General features: G+C 40.0%; 2 protein-coding genes across 2 annotated transcripts in view; one reads left to right on the top strand and one right to left on the bottom strand.

The window, feature by feature from the left end:
• Positions 1–3,539, top strand: part of cdh24a (cadherin 24, type 2a) — a 62,048-nt gene extending 58,509 nt beyond the window's left edge. The window contains exon 14 of the mRNA XM_088348935.1: positions 1,711–3,539. Coding sequence (XP_088205061.1) covers positions 1,711–2,391 — 681 coding nt within the window. The 3' untranslated portion in view covers positions 2,392–3,539. The remainder of the gene's footprint in view (positions 1–1,710) is intronic.
• A 6,906-nt stretch (positions 3,540–10,445) lies between these two features.
• Positions 10,446–20,950, bottom strand: cltrn (collectrin, amino acid transport regulator). Its single transcript, XM_088349446.1, has 6 exons — positions 20,647–20,950; positions 17,286–17,344; positions 17,084–17,169; positions 13,562–13,678; positions 13,213–13,407; positions 10,446–12,413 (listed from the first exon to the last, which is right to left on the bottom strand). The coding sequence occupies exons 1-6, from the start codon at positions 20,711–20,713 to the stop codon at positions 12,266–12,268; spliced, it is 672 nt and encodes a 223-aa protein (XP_088205572.1). The 5' UTR covers positions 20,714–20,950; the 3' UTR covers positions 10,446–12,265.
• Positions 20,951–21,060: the final 110 nt, after the last annotated feature.

Genomic DNA, 21,060 nt, shown 5'->3' with positions numbered 1-21,060 from the left:
CAATTTTGACCTGAAGTACATTCCCGGACCAAAGAACATCGTAGCCGACGCTCTGAGCCTTGAGCCATTTGTACGGTCATGTGTGGGTCATCGCCTTGTTACCGAGCCCTATACTTCGCTCTTGGACCAAGTCAACAGGGTGAACAACAGTACTGTGCAAGAGGTGTTCAGAGTATCCAACAATTGTCACGCTGTTGTAGACGAGAGTGCTGGGACATCAGACGAGTCAGTAAAAAGGGCAATTCCATCAGGCTCCAATGGTTCTGTGACATCAGAAGAGGTTGCTGCTGTCTTCAGTGCTCAGTCCACTGGTGGCGTGGGTCAAGTGATGGGAACAGACGCCAACTTCAATCTTCTGCAGAAGGGAGATCAGTCAACGGCACTCCCACAGAGTCAGCTTGTTGGTTTACAAGAACAGGACAACACAATAAGCAGGACCATGTAGAAATGTTTAAATCTAAACTTAAAACTCACTTCTACTCCATTGCATACGAATAACCTACTCCTCTTGTCGGTTGAAAATAGTTTGTGTAATATAGTGTAACAATCTGTGAAGCCCTTTGAGACTCTTCGTGATTTAGGGCTATACAAATAAAAATGACTTGACTTGACTTGACTTCCTTCAAAGCTTGTATCAATCTCTCCATTGTATTGACAATTGCTCGCACTCTTGGTTATGTTTGCCTCTTATATCTAACTAACAGCATTTTAATTCAGGTTCTGACATAGCAGCTTGATGATTGTGTCCCAAAAAAGTGTGAAACGATGTTGTACTGTGCTTTGGTTCCGTTCACACTGGATAAGAAAGATGCTATGGGATATATATATATCAGCGGCACATGGATGTCCACAGTAGAATCAAACCCCTTGTTTTGTTAGCAAAAAAAAAAAAAAAAAACACAGATTGGAGGTTAACACAGCAAACTCATTCGATTTGCTGTTTCTTGATATTCAATGCTTACCGGAAAATATCCACAATTGGCAGATTTGTGTTTTTTCATACAGATTTTCTTTACCAAACATGGTTAAAATGCATAAAAAACATACTTTGTATAGCAAAAACATGCTCATTGAATAGTATGTTATTTGAGTCAGATCTTATAATATATTTATGTGGTCATTCATCTACTTATTTACATTAATTTACAAATCGATTTGCTCCAAAAAGTAGTATAGTATCACATTTCTACACAGACTTATTCTTCCATTTTCTTAAATTAAATAAAATGTACTTTTTCCACCCCAGACATTCTTTAAATTATTTTTTATTATATTCACACTGATATTTTTCTAAAGTTAAACATTGAGAAAACTATTTCCTTTTGACATAGCATTAAATACATTTTTAAATGGCTCTAAACGCATATACCGCTCTTTTCAAATGCTCCTAGCAAATGCAGCAGATATCTTTCCTCTTATTGAATAGGGCTGCAGCTATTTCCTATTTTGCTAGATACCAATTGCCATTATAATATAAGTGATAAATACCGAGAACGTTTTTAATACAGAGGAAAAACAAATTGGACTTGACTTGAGCTACCATCTGAGTTTTGTTTTTAAATCATCAGCATATACAACTACATTTGAAAAGGTGTAGTTTGTATGCTTTGGCACTATCTGATCAGTCATAATTCTAGCCTCCACTTCAGCAAAGTTGGTTGCTAATTCTGGCGTCCACAATGTTGACTTGGTGTTCTGGTTTTCCCGCAGATAACCCCAACAGAGGTACAGTCGGCTCCAATGAGCGGGCCAGCTAGTCTGAGCTGCTCTGACCCCACTGGTTCTTCCTGCCAGAGTCCCAGCAGCTCATCCGCTAACCAGACTCTCATCAGCACCGGCGCCACAAGCTGCACCGTAGAGGACACGGACACAGACTATTCGCTACCTTCCATTTCCGAGCGGAGTTACCCCAACTCCAAGCTTCCCGTTTTTCCCATGATGGACACTTACAGTATTGTGGGGTCAATGAATGGAACAGCGGTGGCAACAACAGTACCGAGGGCAGTTCCTGAGAAACACCAACCCTTAGGAATGGAGGACCTGCTCAACTTCCGGTTGAACCGGGTGACGGCCGACCAATCGCAGCCTCCCTACGACTCACTGCAGACTTACGAGTTTGAGGGCCGTGACTCCAGGGCCGAATCGCTGAGCTCGCTAGGAAGCGACAACGAGAAGGACGGTGACCGGGGGGAGAACGGAAAAGACCCAACGGTGGGAGGAATGGAGGAGCTTAATGTCAAGTTCCAGCGATTGGTGGCGCTTATAAGGGAGAGGAAGGGCGTAAGGGAGCAAGAGGTGGGCGAGGATCCCATCCAGACTACCCAGATCCAGCCAGCTCCTTCTCAAACCAGCCAAGGCCAAAAGAAAACTGTGCTGAAGTGGGACTTTTAAAGGATTTTTTTTTTATTTCTGTGAAAAGCATATGGCGAAGTCTAAAGGCTGGACATACGAAAAAGCAAAATAGCTTTGGAGCCAAGTGTTACTGGTTTTGTGCTTTTCAACATAGTACAGTGGTACCTCTTATAAGAGCACCTCTAAATACCGGTATATCGGTATACGAGTTTTAATTAAAACAAAAATCTTGCTTGCAATATGAACAAAAATATTGTTCATGAGCAGTCCCAGAGGCTACCACTAGAGACCGTGAAGACTGCTTACGGCTTGTGACGGCTCACTACCAGCATCAGTTCATTCCAGTTTGCAAATGCAAACGACTACAGGCAAGAATAAAAAATGTGCTGTAAAATGTTTTGTGCGTATATTAATTCAAAATTAATCATAATTTTAAGTGTTCAGTTAGTGCTTACGTATTATCAACAGTCTCCATCTCATACTGGTCAACCTCTGCCAACTGCTCCCCCGCTCATAATAAACTCGCATTTTATTTCATTAATATTGTTTATCTAATTACTTTATTTTTTGATTTTTATTTACTATTTGAACGTGTTGAAGTGATCAGGAAGATGTGTTTTATAACTGTTTATAGCTTTGATGGTTTTAGGAAAATTTGTTTGTTACAAAAACAATTTGAGCACCATAACGAACGTATTAAGCTCATATAAAGAGGTATCACTGTATATTACCGCAAAAATGATGCCTGATGCAATGGAAATGAAGGTGTTAGTGGGAGAGGTGAAATATCATTACTGAGGAATTTGAGTCATTTTTGCAAAGCCAGCAACCACAGAGTGCTCAGATGCAAAATGATGCAAAGTTCACGTCGAGTTTCATCATAAATGATACGGCTTGACTCCTTTTTATGATTGGCATAATGTCTGCCCTTAGATTGCTGCTGAATTAGAGGATGGAGCTCAATCATCTTCATTTCTGGCATTTAAAACATGATGCACGAGCCGTAAAAGTTTTTCAAAAGTCGAAATAAGTCAGTGTCTCTTTTGTATAAAACTTTGGGAAACTAGAGCCAAACTCCCTCTGCTAGCCTGGAAACCTGATGGGCACAGCATGAATGGATGGATGGATGGATGGATGGATGGATGGATGGATGGATGGATGGATGGATGGATGGATGGATGGATGGATGGATGGATGGATGGATGGACGGATGGACGGACGGATGGACGGATGGGCGGACAGATGGGCGGGCAGATGGGCTGGCAGATGGATGGACCAGTTAAAAGGTGATGGGATAAATGTTCAGATGAACAGATGGACTTATGGTTGGATGGATGGATGGATGGATGGATGGATAAATGGATGAATGGATGGAAGGATGGGTGGACAGACGTGAGAACCGGCTAAAAGATAATAAAATTCATGTTCAGATGTAGAGATGGACCAATGGTCGGATGAATGGAGTCTGGGATTCCTAGACACTTCACTGGCATCTTAGTGTCATTTCACACCCACCGTAATTGTATACGCACAAAAAATGTTTCACTATACACAGTGGCTATTTAATAATGCACTTGTGCTTTCAACACCAAACTTATGAAAAATTCACTTTCATTGAAATATTAATTTCAAGCACAGTCTCATGTCTGCGTTGTTGGAAAAAAAGAGGCCCTCATGCAATATTGAGCAGAGTATGATACGGCATCAGGCCAATGAGACGGGTGTAATTGGATGTCGCCAAGAAGGCCTGTTGTGTTGTTTCATTTTGTCCGAGTTCTAACAAGCAACATCTTGTGCAAATAAACAACAACTCTGCTGTGGCGGATTCTGGCTCCGAGTCATGGAACTTCAAATCCAACTTTTTCAATTCATGTTTGTGAGGCTAGCTTACCTACTGGTCAGCATATTTATTGTTTGACATGCTTATTACCTTGCTTACCTTGCAACAAGTCTGCCTTTCTTGCAACCCATCTTATCCGATGGTCTGGGAGAAAGAAAGAAAATGCACTCTGCAACTCTTTGTGGAGAATAAAGATAATGCCTTTTTTCATATTTTTTAGCTCACCTTTGCAATGAAAAAAGAAAATAATGCATATGAAAAATAATTCTCAACACATTGACAGTTTAGGTGTTATATTTCCTTAATTTACTCTGTTCTTACCTTTTTATTTAGTTTTATTATTATTATTATCATTATTATTATTATTATTATTGTATTATTATTATTATTATTATTATTATTAATACTCAGTTTTTAAGAGGCATTGTGTAATACTTGCAAACATTTTGACTCATTTCCAGGATTGTCATTCTTAGTTTACCATACTTTTAACTTTTTTTAATTTTTAACGTTTTTCATTACAACCTTAAGAACAATACACAGATAGGCAAAGATTTAGCTCGTTTTAAATCTTGTTTTTCATTATTTCATTTTACAAAAACAAACACATCTTTAAATGAGCAAAATGATCATGTTGATATCAGAATGTTGATTTTCAACTTTTTTTTATAATTTTTACTCTAAAGCCAAGGTAAATACAGTATACCTAAATTTTCTAAAAAAAAGGCACAAGCCTTTTTTTCATATGATAAATAACAGAGCGTAGAATTTGAACACTAGATGTTGCTGCATTGTGTCATGCAACTGTAACCGAGTGCTAAAATGCACAAGGAAGAATACAGACTACGGAGACTAAAAGTGACCAAATTGCACAATTTTTTCTCAGTTTTTATCCAAGCCTTTCACAAGCTTTTTGTTTTTTCGGGCAGCCGTAGGAGCAAGATGGCCGACAATCGTGTCAGCCCCCTCCAAGTGAGACTCATGTCATGTGAAGTAAATGCTAATTTTACGAGTACTTAAAAAAAATCACGTTCATATAGAAGTTCTTGTTTTATTGCTTATCATTTAAATACTTTTTAACAAATAAAAAAAATAACAGCTAGAGGGCACTAAATCAGGGGTTTCAAACTCAATTTTCTAGTAAGCCAGCACAGAATGTGTCTGGCTAACGTTGGGCCCAAAATAAGCCCTTAAAAAATACATCAAGAATGAAATGAAAGCTGAGTGAAGATATAAAACAGAGAAATCAACAAATCAAATAGGAATAACTTAAACTATGCGTGTACAAAAAATGAATCATTATTCAAATTCTTCACTTTCTCAACACTAACTTTTGTGAACATGGCCTCTTGCATTCCATGACAATTAAATCCTGTGACTTATGACGACAAAACACATGCATATACTGCCAAGTTGTGTTTTATAACCATGCTTAGGCAGATAAAACATTTTTACCGCACGTGGCTCAAAGGCAGAAACTCACTGAAAGTTACATGCAAGGAGGATCCCCTTTCTTTTAAGCTTCAGTTCAACGGCAGTCACAATCTTCATGGAGGATCCACATCAAACTCTTATATTATACGTAAACTCTTCTATGTATTTAGGTGGAGGCCTCACAATATCCTCGTGTTGGCTGCAACTTGCCCTCTCGTTGCTTGTTTGAGACCTTTCCACTAAATTATATAAGCTGTCCTTTTAAATAATTCCTTACTTAATAATAAAATTGAGGTTTTTTTTTTTTTTTATATTTTACCTTTTTTTTAAGTTCAGAATTTATATTTGTTATAACAATACATATAATCATTATTATTTTTTTCTATTTTGCAATGTAGAGTCCCCTGGGTTGACTTGTAACTGGTCTGCACATCCCTTTTAGGAGTTTGGATTAAAGGAAATACCTTAAGCTTTAGCCCGACACAAGCCCGACCAGAAATTCGGGCTGAGTCTGGCTTAACTTGTCAATTGCTACATCCCAGCCAGGCTCTGCTCTCGCTGACTTTTTCTTGTATTTAAATTATCCACCCATCAGCGTTCTTTGTTTCTTTTTTTTTTTTTTGCGCAGTGGAGGATCAGCTCGGCGAGGCGCTCCGCGAGGGCCCCGCGATGCGCTCAGCGGCACACTCCACACTGCACAGGAGGGGGACTGAATCCATTGCGCAGATCCACACAAGACATAGTAAAAGAAACCAATAACAATGACAGGTGGCTAACTTTTTTTTTTTTTTTTTTTTTTTTTTTTTAAGGCAGCGAGAGAAAAGCCTGGCCCACTACTCATAATTAAAATATGAACATTCGGGTTTCCTTCGGGCTCAAATCAGTCGGTCTGGCTGGATTTTTTTATGCCTGATCTTACCTTTATTTGTTATATATTAAACATTGCATCATGATAAATTACTTCTCAGGAAACTAGATCCACCATTAATACAACCTAAAACATGTACAACTAAACGTATTACTATCTTTAATATTCTATCTCTAAAGTACAACTGTACCTACCTCTTGTTCAGGACTCTCATAGGCCAGAATAAGCAGAATGAAACAAGTATTAGAGTAAGTTCTTGCCTGGAAAAGATGTGCAAATTTTTTGATCAAACATCTGCGTTACCCTAATGAGTTTTCTCAACAGCAGAAACACTGAAGACATGTGACTCGTTTCTGCAGCTGCTTGGAAAGAAACCCGTTTGTTTTTCCTCCGGCTTTCGGGCCAACTGTCAGGATAAAAGCTCACATTCTCACTTCTAATGTAATTATTCTTCCCCGCCGCAAAGGGACTCGGCGTCTCTTCATCAAGCGCAAATGCGGGGCGTTCAAAGCAAATTGGAGAGTTCCCGGTGGCATACAAGAAGAATTAAGGTGGAGAGCTGCCAGGTTTTTAAGTGTGGCTACATTTCTACTGTAGGTTCACCTTAGGTGTTTTTTATTTGTATTTGTTTGTAAATGAGTAGAGGTAAAATATACATATGAAGAGACATTTGCAGCTCATTTCCATTACGGTAATCGTTCCAGGGGGTTATGTTCCAAAATTAACTTGTGATAGGTGAAATCCGGGAAGCAGAAACCTTCCTATTTTTACAATTATTATAAAATTGAATACTCTATTATACACTGAAACCAAACAACAACCATTTTTTACAGGCTCAGGCGTTTGTATAACAACTAAAAGTATTGTATCAAGCAATGTTTCCAAACTGGTTTCTAAACAGACCCGTTTTCAGTGGGTCGCGGGCTTTGGCCCTGGCAAAATAATGCCAAGAGGACAAAAATGGAGGGTCGATTACACAGTAAAGGACGATAATGCCCTGCTCGACCTTTATCCTTTTCAGGCAATCGCCCCCATCTTTAAGAGGAACCACATCACATTTTTGTGATTTGGTTAGTTTAATTTCCCTTCTATGCTCATTATTATGGGTCTTATGAAAGTTAGAGATAAGGGGAAGGAAAAGTGGAAAATATAGACAAGTATTAAGTCGAAGAAGGAAATGATTGCGAAATACGAGTGTCTGCCCCTGAACCACTGCTTGAAGGTACAGTAAAAGGTTTAAAAATGTGATATTTACAGGTTTTTTTTACCAGTGTATCGATCGTTATTATCTACATGATTGAGTGTCAGAACCCGAACAGACGGTGGACCCAGATGCGTAACGTTTTCACACAAGCTTTATTTTAAGGGAACGGGGCAGTCATGCGCGGGAACACAAACGCAGCGATTCGGCGATCGCTGGGCTGAAGAGATCGAAACTGGACAGACAGTATCTATACTAGATACATGATATACGAGCAGATACCGGACAGGGCGCTATAGACGGCATCGATACTGGATACTGGGTACACGAGCAAGATACTGGACAGGACGGGACAGACGGAAAAGATACCGGATACTGGTAAAAAGAGCAGGATACCGGACAGGACAAGACAGACGGGATCGATATTGGATACACGAGCAAGATACCGGACAGGACGGGACAGACGGGATCGATACCGGATACTGGAGCAAGATACCGGACAGGATGGGACAGACGGGATCGATACACGAGCAAGATACTGGACAGGGCAAGACAGACAGAATCGACACCAGATACTGGAGCAAGATATCGGACAGGATGGGATAGACAGGTTCGTTACCGGATACTGGAGCAAGATACCGGACAGAGTCAAAATACAAGTCTCGCAAGTGCAGAGGTTCATTGACGGACTGACAAGAAGTGAATTAGAGCACTGAGTTTAAATATGAGGGAAGCGAATCAGGCACCGAGCAGCAGCTGGCGCCATATGCGCTGGCCCAAGTGAGGGCAATGGGCAACCGTGACATTGAGTGATTATTGCTGTTCAGGTTTATGTTTTAATAATATTTGGGGTAAGAACTTCTTTTAGTATGTGGGTATTGTGTTAACTTCTTGTAGTATGTGTCTATTTTAAAGCAGGTTTAGGGCTAATATACAAATATAAGTGGCATTTAAAGTTGTTATGGTTTTTCTGATTATTTTGTTTTTCGAAAACAAAAAAAAAGGAAAAGGTTGAATATATTTTACTACCTCTGTTTTAAACGGCACAATCCTTTCATTCAATATATTTTGGTAAAAAAGTTTGGGTCGCTGCCTGTCATCAGAGTGGAATGGTGCGTCCTCAAGTCGACCATTTGTGAACCACTGCCAATTGTGAACCACTGCTATAAATATAATTATTTATTCTTTGATTTTTCCTAATAGCAATAAGACTGTTTCGCCAATCAGAATGCAGAACACCATGCCCAATGCAAATCTATAAAGTAGCCAAAGTGTAAAAAGTAAACTGCATTATTCAAGCAAGGTATATTAGTTTAGCTTCAACTGCACAGTAAAACATTAAAAGGCCATATTTGGTCAGACAACCAGAAAGGGAATGATATTTTTGGCCTTTGTCCCCTCAAAGTTTGCATTAAATGCATGTCACTCTGTTTGGAGCGTCAAGGATCTTGAGGGTTGCGCCACATTTCTAATGAGATCATAATCTCGTGTTGTGTTCATCCTGGTTGAGATGGGTCACCTCCCTCGCTGTCACTTCCCAATCTGGCACGTCACAGAGATAAAAGGCAAAGAGTCGGGTGGCAGGGGTGGTGGGGGGATATGATTCTCAAACGGATCGTTTCATTCTGACACAACATTGAAGCCTTTTAAATAATTTACGTCGTCTCCTCGTTTCTGTCATCATGATGCAAACGCTGCTTTGCTCTTGCATTCGAACAATACTATTGTGATTTTTCCTGACCAATTGCTGAAGTATCATATCAAATTGTTGACAAATGTAAAAGCAAAAAGATGCACCTACATTGATTCAAAACACAACGAGTTTAACATGATAATAACTATGATAAACAGAAGTAAAAACAACAATATACAATGGCCTTTGTGGAAGAGTGGCAAGAAGGAAGCCATTTTTTAAAGATATCCATAAAAAGTGTTGTTAAAAGTTTTCCACAAGCCACCTGGGAGACACACCAAACATGGAAACAGGTGCTCTGGTCAGATGAGACCAAAATCAAACTTTTTGGCAACAATGCAAAATTGGCACAAAAGCAGCACAGCTCATCACCCTCAACACACCATTCCCACAGTCAAACATGGTGGTGGCAGCATCATGGTTTGGGCCTGCTTTTCTTCAGCAGGGGACAGGGAAGATGGTTAAAATTGATGGGAAGATGGATGGAGCCAAATACAGGACCATTCTGGAAGAAAATCTGATGGAGGTCCGCAAAAGACCTGAGACTGGGACGGAGATTTGTCTTCCAACAAGACAATGATCTAAAACATAAAGCAAAAGCTACAATGGAATGGTTCACCAAAAAACATATCAAGGTGTTAGAATGGCCAAGTCAAAGTCCAGACCTCAATCCAATTGAGAATCTGCGGAAAGAACTGAAAACTGCTGTTCACAAACGCTTTACATCCAACCTCACTGAGCTCGAGCTGTTTTGCAAAGAGGAATGGGCAAAAATATCAAAAATACATACCCCAAGCGACTTGCAGCTGCAATCGCAGCAAAAGGTGGCGCGACAATGTATTCATTCAATGGGGCTGAATAATTTTGCACACCCACTTTTTCGGGGTTTTTTTTGTTAAAAAAGTTTAAAATATCCAATAAAGAGTGTTTCACTTCATGATTCTGTCCCACTTATTGTTGATTCTTCACAAGAAATTACAGTTTTATATTTTTATGTTTGAAGTCTGAAACGTGGCAAAAAGTGACAGAAAAAAAAGTGAGTTCAAAGGGGCCAAATAGTTTCGCAAGCCACTGTAACCGGATGAAAACGCTAATATTGAAGTTCCAATTTTACTTGAATGAGATGAGTATAACCTCCTTTGTCTGAGTGAACATGATATCATGACATGCAAGAAGGCGTGTGTCTGCTGAGGCACGATCAGATTTACAAATGAATAAACCTACATTATATTCATCATTTTATCAGCGGAGCAAAAAAGCGATATACAATATAATCCGTAGCACGGGAAAACAAACGTTTTATTGTCTTATATTAACTTTTAAATGAAGTCGATGCGCTGCTCCTTCTGAATAAATGCATCAATAGATAGCTTATCCTCCATTATGAAAAACAAAACGAAATAAATATTACTGTGAGGTTTGACGTGCTCTTAGTATGCTAATACTATCACTAATTCTATTTTTGTGGTTTAGATGTGCACTATATTTCAATCCTTGGTCTCACGATTGCCCCCCTGCCACGAGGCAGGAGTATTGAGTGCCTCACTTGGTTTCTGCAGATACTCAGCACAGTCATATGTTACAATACTGTAACATACGTTCAATACCGTCTCAGTCGGATGCGGAAAATATAATTCATGCGTTTGGTACCTCCCGTCTCGATTACTGTAATGCACTACTCTCTGTTCTCCCGAAGTCTAGAATCAAGTCTCTTCAGCTGGTACAAAATGCCGCAGCGAGGCTTTTAACTGGGACAAAAAAGTCCGATCACATAACACCAATTTTGGCTAACCTGCATTGGCTCCCAGTTAGCCTAAGATGTGATTTCAAGGTTCTCTTAGTATTACATGGACTTGCTCCCTCTTATCTTTCAGATCCGGTCTAAAGCCTACGATCTGAGAGTGCCGGTCTTCTGGTGATCCCAAGAGCAAAGAAGTGTTCTGCTGGCTCGAGAGCGTTCTCCATCCGGGCACCGGTGCTGTGGAATGCTCTTCCCCCTGAGATCCGATCTGCAACCTCAGTGGAAATGTTTAAATCTAAGCTTAAAACTCACTTCTACTCCATAGCATATGAATAACCTACTCTTCTCGTCGGCTGAAAAATAGTCTGTAATATAGTGTAATAATCTGTGAAGCCCTTTGAGACTCTTTGTGATTTAGTGCTATACAAATAAAAATGACTAAACTTGACTTGACATAGTGCTTGCTCCTTTTGAGTAAAAGCTTCAATAGATAGTTAATCTAAATAGTTAACTAAAAAGTAAAATGGATGGCCTGACTTGTTTGGGGCTGAGTTGTGCGTAAAATCGAAATACTTGGTCTCTCTGTTGCCCCAAGCCATGAGGCAAGACAATTGCATGCCTCACCGAGGATCTGCAGACACGTAGTAGAGTGATACAAATTGTATTAATGATTTTCATAGGAATGAATGTGAAAAATCTGCGATTTTGAAGAAGAAAATCCAAAAGATGTGAAGTGAGAAAGTACTTAAATACAGAAAAAATATAAACATTTTATATTTTTTAATGTATTTTATATTTATACTTTCATGATGGCAGGTAAGGCACAGCTTTACCTGCTTCACCTGACTTCACGTCACTGTTACACACTGTCCCTTTTGTTGTCCTTCCTCTTCCTCATAACTTCTCACCCCACCGTTTATCAGCTCCCAAAGAAGGAGCAGCCCTGATTAACTTGAAAGTCGTGGCTCATTTGCCTGTCTATTAATGAAGATAATAAAACACATTATCAGTGATAGAAGTATTAGCGGTTCTAAAAATGGAAGATTTTAGAGCCGCGGTGAACTGGAGAAAAAAAAAAACTATATATTATATCCGATTGTTTTCCAAGTGTATTGCGCGTTTCGCTATTTGGTCAACTACATCTGCGTGACTCCCTCTTCGTCTGAAAAGGCCACGTTGGAGATGCCGGCCTGATCCCGGCCGGCTCTGCCGTTTAGCGCTTTTGGCGGCTCCAAGTCTCCGTCTTCGTTCTCGGCAATGTCCTCAAACGGCTCCTTCTTCTTTCTGAGGGGTATAAAGGAACTTTTTTTCTCATTTTTTTAATTCAGGAGAGAGAGAGAGACAGAGAGAGAGAGAGAGAGAGAGAGAGAGAGAGAGAGAGAGAGAGGGAGAGAGAGAGAGACATAAAGAGATACACAAAATGTGTGAAATACAGAAAGAGAAAGAGAGAGAAAAGGACACACAGAGAGAGGACACAGAGAGAAAGACAAAGAGAGAGAGCGAGAGAAAGACAGAGACAAAACTGAAAGAAAGAGTAAAGAGAAACGAAAGAGAGGGAGAGAAAGAAAGACGGAGTTTGTGAGAGAGAAAGACAGAGAATGAGAGAGATAAAAAGGGAGAAACAGGGAGAGAAAGGTAGTGATAGAAACAAAGAAAGAAATAGAGAGAGACAAAGAGAGAAAGAGAGTAAGAGAGAGGGGGTTACTAGTCAGAAAGATGAATAGATGAATAGAAAAAGAGAGAAAGGAAAAAGAAAAAGGAGGGATAGAGAATAAAAAGAGATAGAGAAGAAGAAAGAGTAAATGGGTAAATGGGTAGGTACGTAGGTAGGTAGGTAAGTAGGTAAGTAGGTAGGTAGGATGGTCGGTAGGAAGTTAGGTAGGAATGCAAGGTAGGTCGGTAGGTAGGTAGGTAGCCAGGTGGGTAGGTAGGTAGGTAGGTAGGTAGGTAGATAGCCAGGTGGGTAGGTAGGTAGGTAGGTAGGTAGGTAGGTAGGTAGGTAGGTAGGTAGGTAGGTGGGTAGGTAGGTAGGTTGATACGTAGGTAAATATTCTGAGGCAATTTCATGTAAACCTTGACTTACCGCCTCTTCTGTAGCGTTGAGGAAATGACCAGGACGATGAAGCCGGCCCCGACGGCGCCCATCACGACCCCGAAGGCAATGAGCCATTGAGGCGTGGTGGGCAGCACAGGGGCCACCAGGGTGGGCTCAATGCCCAGGAACTCCAGAGTGCGGTCCGTCAGCAGAAAGGCACTGTTAATGCGCTGCCGAGACTTCCTGAGAGTCAATAAGTGAATCGACAGCTCATTGAGTGACATATGGTCGATAACAGTTTTTAGGAGTGAAGGATCGTTTAAAGACTCTTCTCGTTGCAATCACATTCGAAAGCGGGTCGATTGGGAAAGTGGGTCGATCGGTAGAAGGAGGTCACCTGACTGCCAGCTCCACTTGGTCTCGGTCCACCAAGCGGTTTGGGTCTTTTGGCCAAGTGACCACGAACCAGAAGGACACTCGAGGTGTCTCCTCACAGACCACGATGTTAGACACTCTGAGAAAAAAAACACATTTAAAACGTCAAAATTCATAGCAAAAAATTCAAAGTGAGGACCATAATACCGCTTTACATGAGCACCTCTAAACAAGAGAATATCGGTTTACGAGTTACACACATACAATCACATCAGGACTAGCTTGTCCCAGTTTGCCAATGCAGGTATTTTTCTATGTTTATTTAAAGCTACAGTGTCTTTAATCATAAGTGTATTGTAATTGCTTACGATCATCATCAGTCACTACAGTAGTTGGAATTGATCCTTGGACCGCTGCACAGTGGTGCTACGGTACTAGACATTCAGCTGCCGTGCCGCCCATAAATCATAGATTATTGTTGTCATTAATTATTTCATACAGAGACATTCGCTCGTTTCGCGAGCAATTCGAGTTACGAGCATGATCCTGGAATGAATTAAGCTTGTATGAAGAGGTTCCATTGTACTTTACATTGCTCCTATTAGGTGCGCTTTGGCCACTTGAGGGCAGTATACCAGCTAAACTTAATTGTTGTATTTGCATAAGGAGTCCTCATTCCTCATTTATAGATTTTTACAAGGCTTCCTAAAGAGGCAGTGTGTAATATTTAATGACTCTTGGTGGTATTAAAAACCTTCATTCAGTTAAAAAAAACATGGATTTGAATAATAGGCAAAACACATGAGCTATGGTAATTTTTATAAATATTTAGAGGTCAAGAAATTTGGATTTCTTCTACATAGGGGATCTCATACTTAGTAGTTGCCGCCATGTTTGTCTGCCATTCTGTTGCTACGCTGTGCTCATTGACACAGTTTGCCTTGGACCAGGTTCTCCAACCTTTTTCGAGCGGATAGCTATTTTTTCTTACTTATTAGCAAAAAGGGCAGCCAGTTTTATATGCATTTCTAAAAAATAAAGACTCGGTTTTATATGTTGTTACTATTTTATCACCAGGTTAATTGTGGAAAGTGGGGTCAAATAAACTCTGTCAACCACTGAATAAATTTAAGGGCTTAAACCTTAGTTTCAAACCCTAACTCTAGCCCCAACCTTATTTCAGAACCCTATAATTGGTTTAAAACCTTAATTTGCAGACCAAACATTTTCTCCTAACCCTAGCCCTATACTTAACTCTAGCTGGAATCCTAAACTCGACCCTGTTTTAAACTGTAACCGTAGCTCTAAACCTATTTTTGAAACCAACATACAGTTTAACACCCTAATAGGGAGCGCCAACCCTAGTTCCTCACCCTAAACCTATACCTGAATCTCATGGTAATCCTATTTTGGAAAAATAAAATTAAGTTTAAAACCCTTATTCGAAGTCTAAACACTAGCTCCTAAGCCTAGCCCAACACATAACCAAAGAAACATGGCAACAATTTCAAGCATGTACAAGCACTTCACCTAAAATGTTTCAAACCCAGCACTGGTGAGAGTTTTTCTGAACAGGTTTTCGGGCATCTCAGCTGTCCTCTGGGGGAACCACTTTGGAGACCCCTGCCTTAGACAATACAGTGTCATCTAGTGGTCAAATATTACAGAATGTACGGTACCTTTAAATCTACGTTACATATATGCGTCTTTTTTTACCTTAGTGTTGATTTAAAATGTTAAAAAACTTTATCAGCCTTAGTATATATATTTTAAAATATTTTTTAAGTTTTGCCATTGAGTAACAGAATAGACGTAACGACGTTATGTAATCATGAATTTAAAAATATGTAATTGTTTTCCGTTACAGTTACATGAGCAAAAACATAATCAAATTACTGATATATTTTGTAAAAATAAGGATTACTTTGCAGGAATATAGTTTTATTTAAAAGCCGTTTTATGTTGCACACTACAGGGGACAATATTGAAGTGTGGTTTGTCTTTTTATTCTCCGCCTGACTACCAAACATGAATGTTGCAAAGCTAACAGAAACATGCCGCGTAATTAGAGTGTAACTAACGAAATAACATCAACAAACAAATATGAACAAATGAAATAGAATGAAATACATTGATGAATGCAATTTAATGCCTGGAAGCATGTGCCTTCTTTCACAGCATCCTTTCAAGGATCTATCACTCACTTGCACTCATTCATGTGCATCTTGGATTTACATAATGCACTCATAGATGAATTGTGTCTATCAGAATTTCAATAACTAACAGTAGAGGCAGTGAGAGGGGAAAAGAAGTCCCAGGGTGTGTTGGAAATGTAGAAGCTGAACCATGTGTGTTTCAAACAATATTGGTCTTGATGTGCTCTTATGTGAACTAAAGGTAAATTTGGGCCTAACATATCCAGCCCGACCCGACCCGTGGGTTTATAAGCCCAAACCAGCCCGAACCCCGAGCGATTACCTTGATTTGAGGGGCCCGAAGTAAACCGAAGCTTTATTTCAGCACCGTAGTGAGCGCTTCGGTTGAAGAACGCAGCTTCAGGCTTACTTTGGGCCTAGTCTCTTTAAATCAATTGCGCACTTAAGTGCAGCTCCACAATGAAGACTTTGGTGCCGAAATGTGTATATCTGATGTAATGGCACCAAAAAGAAAATAGTGTTCTGCAGATTACAACATCCCAAAAGTGAAATATCTGGCCAAAAAGCAGAACATTTGTAAAGCTTGTAAGCTATTGGCGAGAAACAAAAATTACGTCTGACGTAAGGGAGGTGGAAAGAGGAAGTGGCGCACCTTTTACCGTGGCACCGAGAATGAAAACTTCTCTGGATTTTCCGATTTGGAGTTAAACTGATAGTTTGGTAGGTATGTTCTTTTTTAATAGAGTTATCTGAATAACATAACTTCGGCACCAAAGTGCGAATTTAGGCGCCGAACGGCAGCGTCGAAGTGTGTTACTCAGGTAAAAGTACTCTGACTTCGGAAAAATATGACTCAAATTGAGGTAAAAAGCAGTCATCTAAATAATTGCTTGAGTAAAAGTCAGTGCAAGCTGTGCAGATCCTGCACAAAGAGGGGACAAGCCTGACTTACTGATTTACACAAGATCTTACATATATTGTGAACTAAAACAAAGCATATCTCATCCGCCAAGTGAAAGATACAATATACAGTACTATGCTATCTAGTTAAAATGTGAGCACTTTTTTCTTGGACTACAAGCTACAACCTGATCTTGGTTTCCTCAATTTCATTTTCAAGGTTACATTGTTCATTCATCTCAAACAAAACACAGTCATTTTGTTTATATCTATTTTTTTTGTATTTGGTATTGCAGTCATCCAGAAGTAATCCAAAGTAATCCCGTCACATTACTTTAATACTATAGGATTCGGACTATGTTACTGATTGCATTCTTCAACAGTTAATATGTGACTGTATTGGATTTTTAAAAGTAATCCTCCTAACTCTGCTATATCAATGAAGGTCACATGTGAAGGTTGTAAGTAGCAAAAATCGTCTCCCTTACTGAAAGTCGTGCTCGTCCAAGTGATTCCTCATGGCAAACGCCAAGGTGGCTCGGAAGAGGAACATTTCATTTTGGTTCCAGACGTACTGCAATAAACAAAAACAAAAAAGACAGAATGGCATCAAATGGCTGCGGAGGGTCACCAGATGGGCCCCATCGCCATGGCAACAGAGGATGTTATCTTCCATTAGCAAGCACTCACGGCATCCTCTCCCAAAGCCGTTTGGATGCTCAGACGAACTTTGTGGCCGTTTGACGATTCTGTGATGAAGAAAAAATAATTTGGAAATCGTTAGCTGAGCTACATGTAGATAGTTATTTGATCCGTTTAGAGTAGGGGTCTCCAACATTGTGCCTGCAGGCACCAGGGTGCCCTCTAAGGGCAGATGATGTGCCTGCGGACCTGAAAATAGCTCACCAGAGCTGGGTCGTTGTGATTTCCCCCAAAAATGTTTTAGTGGTTTACTGAGTCTATCTAACCCTGTTTTCAATTATTAACCTGGTAATAACATGGTAACAACATAGTAATAACATAATGAATTGTTACTTTAGAAAGGCATATCAGACTGGTTGCGTAATTAGTAACAAAAAGTAGCTGTCAGCTTGGAAAGGGTTGGAGACCCCAGGTTTAGAGGTGCAAAAACAAGTCCAGGAATCGACAATAGATCCATTATTAAATTCATCGCCAAATAGTTGTTTCATCAATTAATCTGTTGGAATTTTGGGAGATTCAAGCCGAACCCTTTCACTTCAAAAAGGTCTTTAATAAGAGCCCAAACATAATTTTTATATGATGTTGTTTGCTGAGCAAGGATCCTTACAAATTAAAAAGAAAATCACGTTATAACAAAATGTAATATTCACCAAATTTAGATTTACACTTGAAATAACTAAAAGGTGATTCATTTTGTCAAGTGGCTGCATGAAATTAATTTACTTAGCGCTAAATATTTTCTATATTATATAAGGGGTATATACAGTCAACATTTTCAAACGTTCAACGAAACACGAAAAATACTTTCATTTTTGTTTTGAAAATAATTAATTTTTTCTTTGACTTCAACAGATTTCAAACAAATCAATTTTATAGATATTGTACTGTAAGCACTTTGATCATTTTAGTCATTTAGTTAAGTATTTTATAAGGTTAAAAAAAATAATAATTGTCCCCTTTCAGGATAAAAAAAAAAAAAAAGGACCTTCAAGCACAATTATTGACAGTCTGCCATGTGACACACATTTGTTGACTTTAAGGGACATTGTGTATTATTTATCACCCCCTAATGGTTAAAAAACACAACAATGATTTGAAAAATCGGCAAACATACATGTTTTGAACTATCGTATAAATGTGTCTTTTTTAAAATACTCATAGGTCAAGAAATTTGCAGTTATTTCATATATCCAGAGACTCACTTAGAGGGAATTGACATAATTGTCCTTCAACTAGCTGCTAAGGGTACCCCCTCACATAAAAACCTTGTTAAAGGCTGGGCAAAAAAAAGAGAATTAAAATGGTGAGGATTGAACACTTTGAGCCTCCGTAGTTGTACCATTAGGCCACCAGTAGTACAGTTAACATATGAAAAGGCAATTATTTTCATCTCAATGTCACACTTTTTTACTCAGGGTGCCAGATACAAATGTCAATTCTTCCTGAAATATAAAAATACTGTTCAGGTAAAATAGCACAACAAGGAAAAAACTTCTTTGGTGTATCTGATAATGAATTGGACTCAGTGTTTACTTCTTTAAGTATGAGTTTTTGTTGACTCAATTTTGGCACCATGAAAATATTGTGGTCATAAGATAAGACCTATTGCACAGAGGCCAAACTAACTTTGTCTGTGGGGCCTGGTCCAGACTTTTCTATTCATAAAGAATGTCCATCCACCTGTTATCTGCACCGCTTATCCCCAGTAGGGTTGCGGGGGTGCTGGAGCCCATCCCAGCTATCTTTGGGCAGTAGGCACGGGACACCCTGAACTGGTTGCCTGACAGTCGCAGGGCACACAGAGACAGACAACTCACTCACTCCTTTTCACCTAGGGACAATTTGGACCGGCCAATTAACCTGACATGCATGTGGGAGGAATGTGGGAGGAAACCGGAGAGCCCAGAGGAAATCCACGCACGCATGGGGACAACATGCAAACTCCACACAGCTGGAATTGAACCCTGACTATGGGGCTGCGTGCTAACCACCCACCCACCGTGCTGCCCATGTTCTAAACACCAATCATTTAAACACAAAAAATGTCTGAAGCAAATTTTCCCGTTTGGCATTGAATATGTTGTCTGGTTTATTTTATCAGTTGAGTGAATGAAGTTTTACACCTGAACCAACTCACCACACTATACAAACTCGACACTGCTCTTTGGGACCGCAGAGAGCACTTGGTATGCATTTATGTAAAAATAATAACTTTTGATGTAAGTGACCTATGGCAGGGGTCTGCAAACTTGAAAAGTTGAAAATGTGTGCTGGTCGACTATTCAGCCTGACATTCTTCGAACAATCTTTAATTCACCCTCTGTGAAAGGTTTGCACTGCTTGCCGATCGGCGTCGCGACCTCGCAGCTCACCTTTGTAGCATTTTCATTTGACTCGCAGGGTCTTGAAAAAAAGTGCTGCAGTTAAATATGTTTCACTTGCTTCACCAGCGATCCTAAATAGCTTTAAAGCCACAGAGTATAAAATTTCACTACTAAATGGCACAGTATTGTTTATCCATCCATCCATTATCTGCACTGCTTATCCTCAGTAGGGTCACGGGGGTGCTGGAGCCCATCCTAGCTATCTTAGGGCAGTGGGCAGGGGAGACCCTGAACTGGTTGCCAGCCAGTCACAGGGCACACAGAGACAGGCAACTCACTCGCTCATTCAGACCTAGGGACAATTTATAACATTTAACCTAGCCAATTAACCTGAAACACATGTTTTTCGAATGTGGGAGAAACCGGAGTGCCCGGAGGAAACCCACGCAGGCACGGGGAGAACATGCAAACTCCACACAGGAAGGTTCGATCTCATTACCTCAGAACTGTGCCGCACACGTGCTACCTACTGCATCGCCCTGCTGCCCCAGTATTGTCTAATGCGGACAAAAACCAGTGGCACAGAGCAGCAAGATCCCAGACAAACATGGCGGCGACCGTTGTATAGGGAATTTACTATAAAAGAAGATCACATTTCTCCACCTGTGTTTTTTTTTTGATAAGAATTAAGTCAAGTCAAGTCATTTTTATTTGTAGAGCCCTTAATCACAAAGAGTCTCAAAGGGCTTCACAGGTTATTACACATGAGGAGTTTAGGTTATTCATGTGCTGACTGTCCCTTTAAGTGAAATGGAAAAAGGAAAAGTCAACCAGCCAGACACTCTGGGTGCTCGGCACCCCCAATGCTCTGAACCTAAAATTGCTCCTGGACAGCAAGACCAAGTTTAGCATTTCACGGCCGGCCGACATAAAAACTGCCGCAAGCTCACAAAATTTTGACCAACTCAACTTGTAAAATAGAAAGACATAAAAACTCCAGTCAAAAAAAAGAGTTTTTTTCCTACCTGGCGCGCAGAGGCGCTGAGCCGACGAAAGCGCCAAGGACAGCAGAAAAATGACCTTTCCTGACATTTTCCCAAGTCGCACTCGAGTCTTGTGTTTAAGCCACCTGAATTCACCTGCCTACCCTCTTTTCCAGTCTGGGCAAAGCGTTAAATGCGGAAAAATGTGTTTTTTCAGACTTCGGCGTGGGAGAACCGACCTCCCCGGTGGCAAGAAGAAGAAAAAAACTGCCTTTGAGTCTTGTTTACTAAGAGCAGAACAATGCGAGAGCAACTCGGTGCCAGCCGTGCACTCAATGTTCTGACCTGACGCGTGCAGCGGACGTAATAAGAACTAGATTTTTTTTTTCTTTTTTTTTCTTTTTTTTTCTTTTCTTACACATGCGTTGCTGCCGTGTCCTCGTAAACGCTCCTTGA

Source organism: Urocampus carinirostris, chromosome 12, assembly GCF_059441175.1.
Source record: "Urocampus carinirostris isolate Australia breed hairy pipefish chromosome 12, RoL_Ucar_1.0, whole genome shotgun sequence".
NCBI classification, from domain to species: domain Eukaryota; kingdom Metazoa; phylum Chordata; class Actinopteri; order Syngnathiformes; family Syngnathidae; genus Urocampus; species Urocampus carinirostris.
The sequence above is the reverse complement of the archived record's forward strand: the minus strand, read 5'-3'. Positions and strand labels throughout refer to the sequence as shown.

Bases quoted from the DNA above. Each gene is read 5' to 3' on its own strand.
- cltrn (XM_088349446.1), bottom strand. From the start codon at position 20,713: ATGTCAGGAAAGGTCATTTTTCTGCTGTCCTTGGCGCTTTCGTCGGCT. The intron at 17,345-20,646 runs GTAGGAAAAAAA...TCTTCATCACAG, and splicing joins TCAGCGCCTCTGCGCGCCAG to AATCGTCAAACGGCCACAAA. The intron at 13,408-13,561 runs GTGACCTCCTTC...ATTGACTCTCAG, and splicing joins CAAGTGGAGCTGGCAGTCAG to GAAGTCTCGGCAGCGCATTA.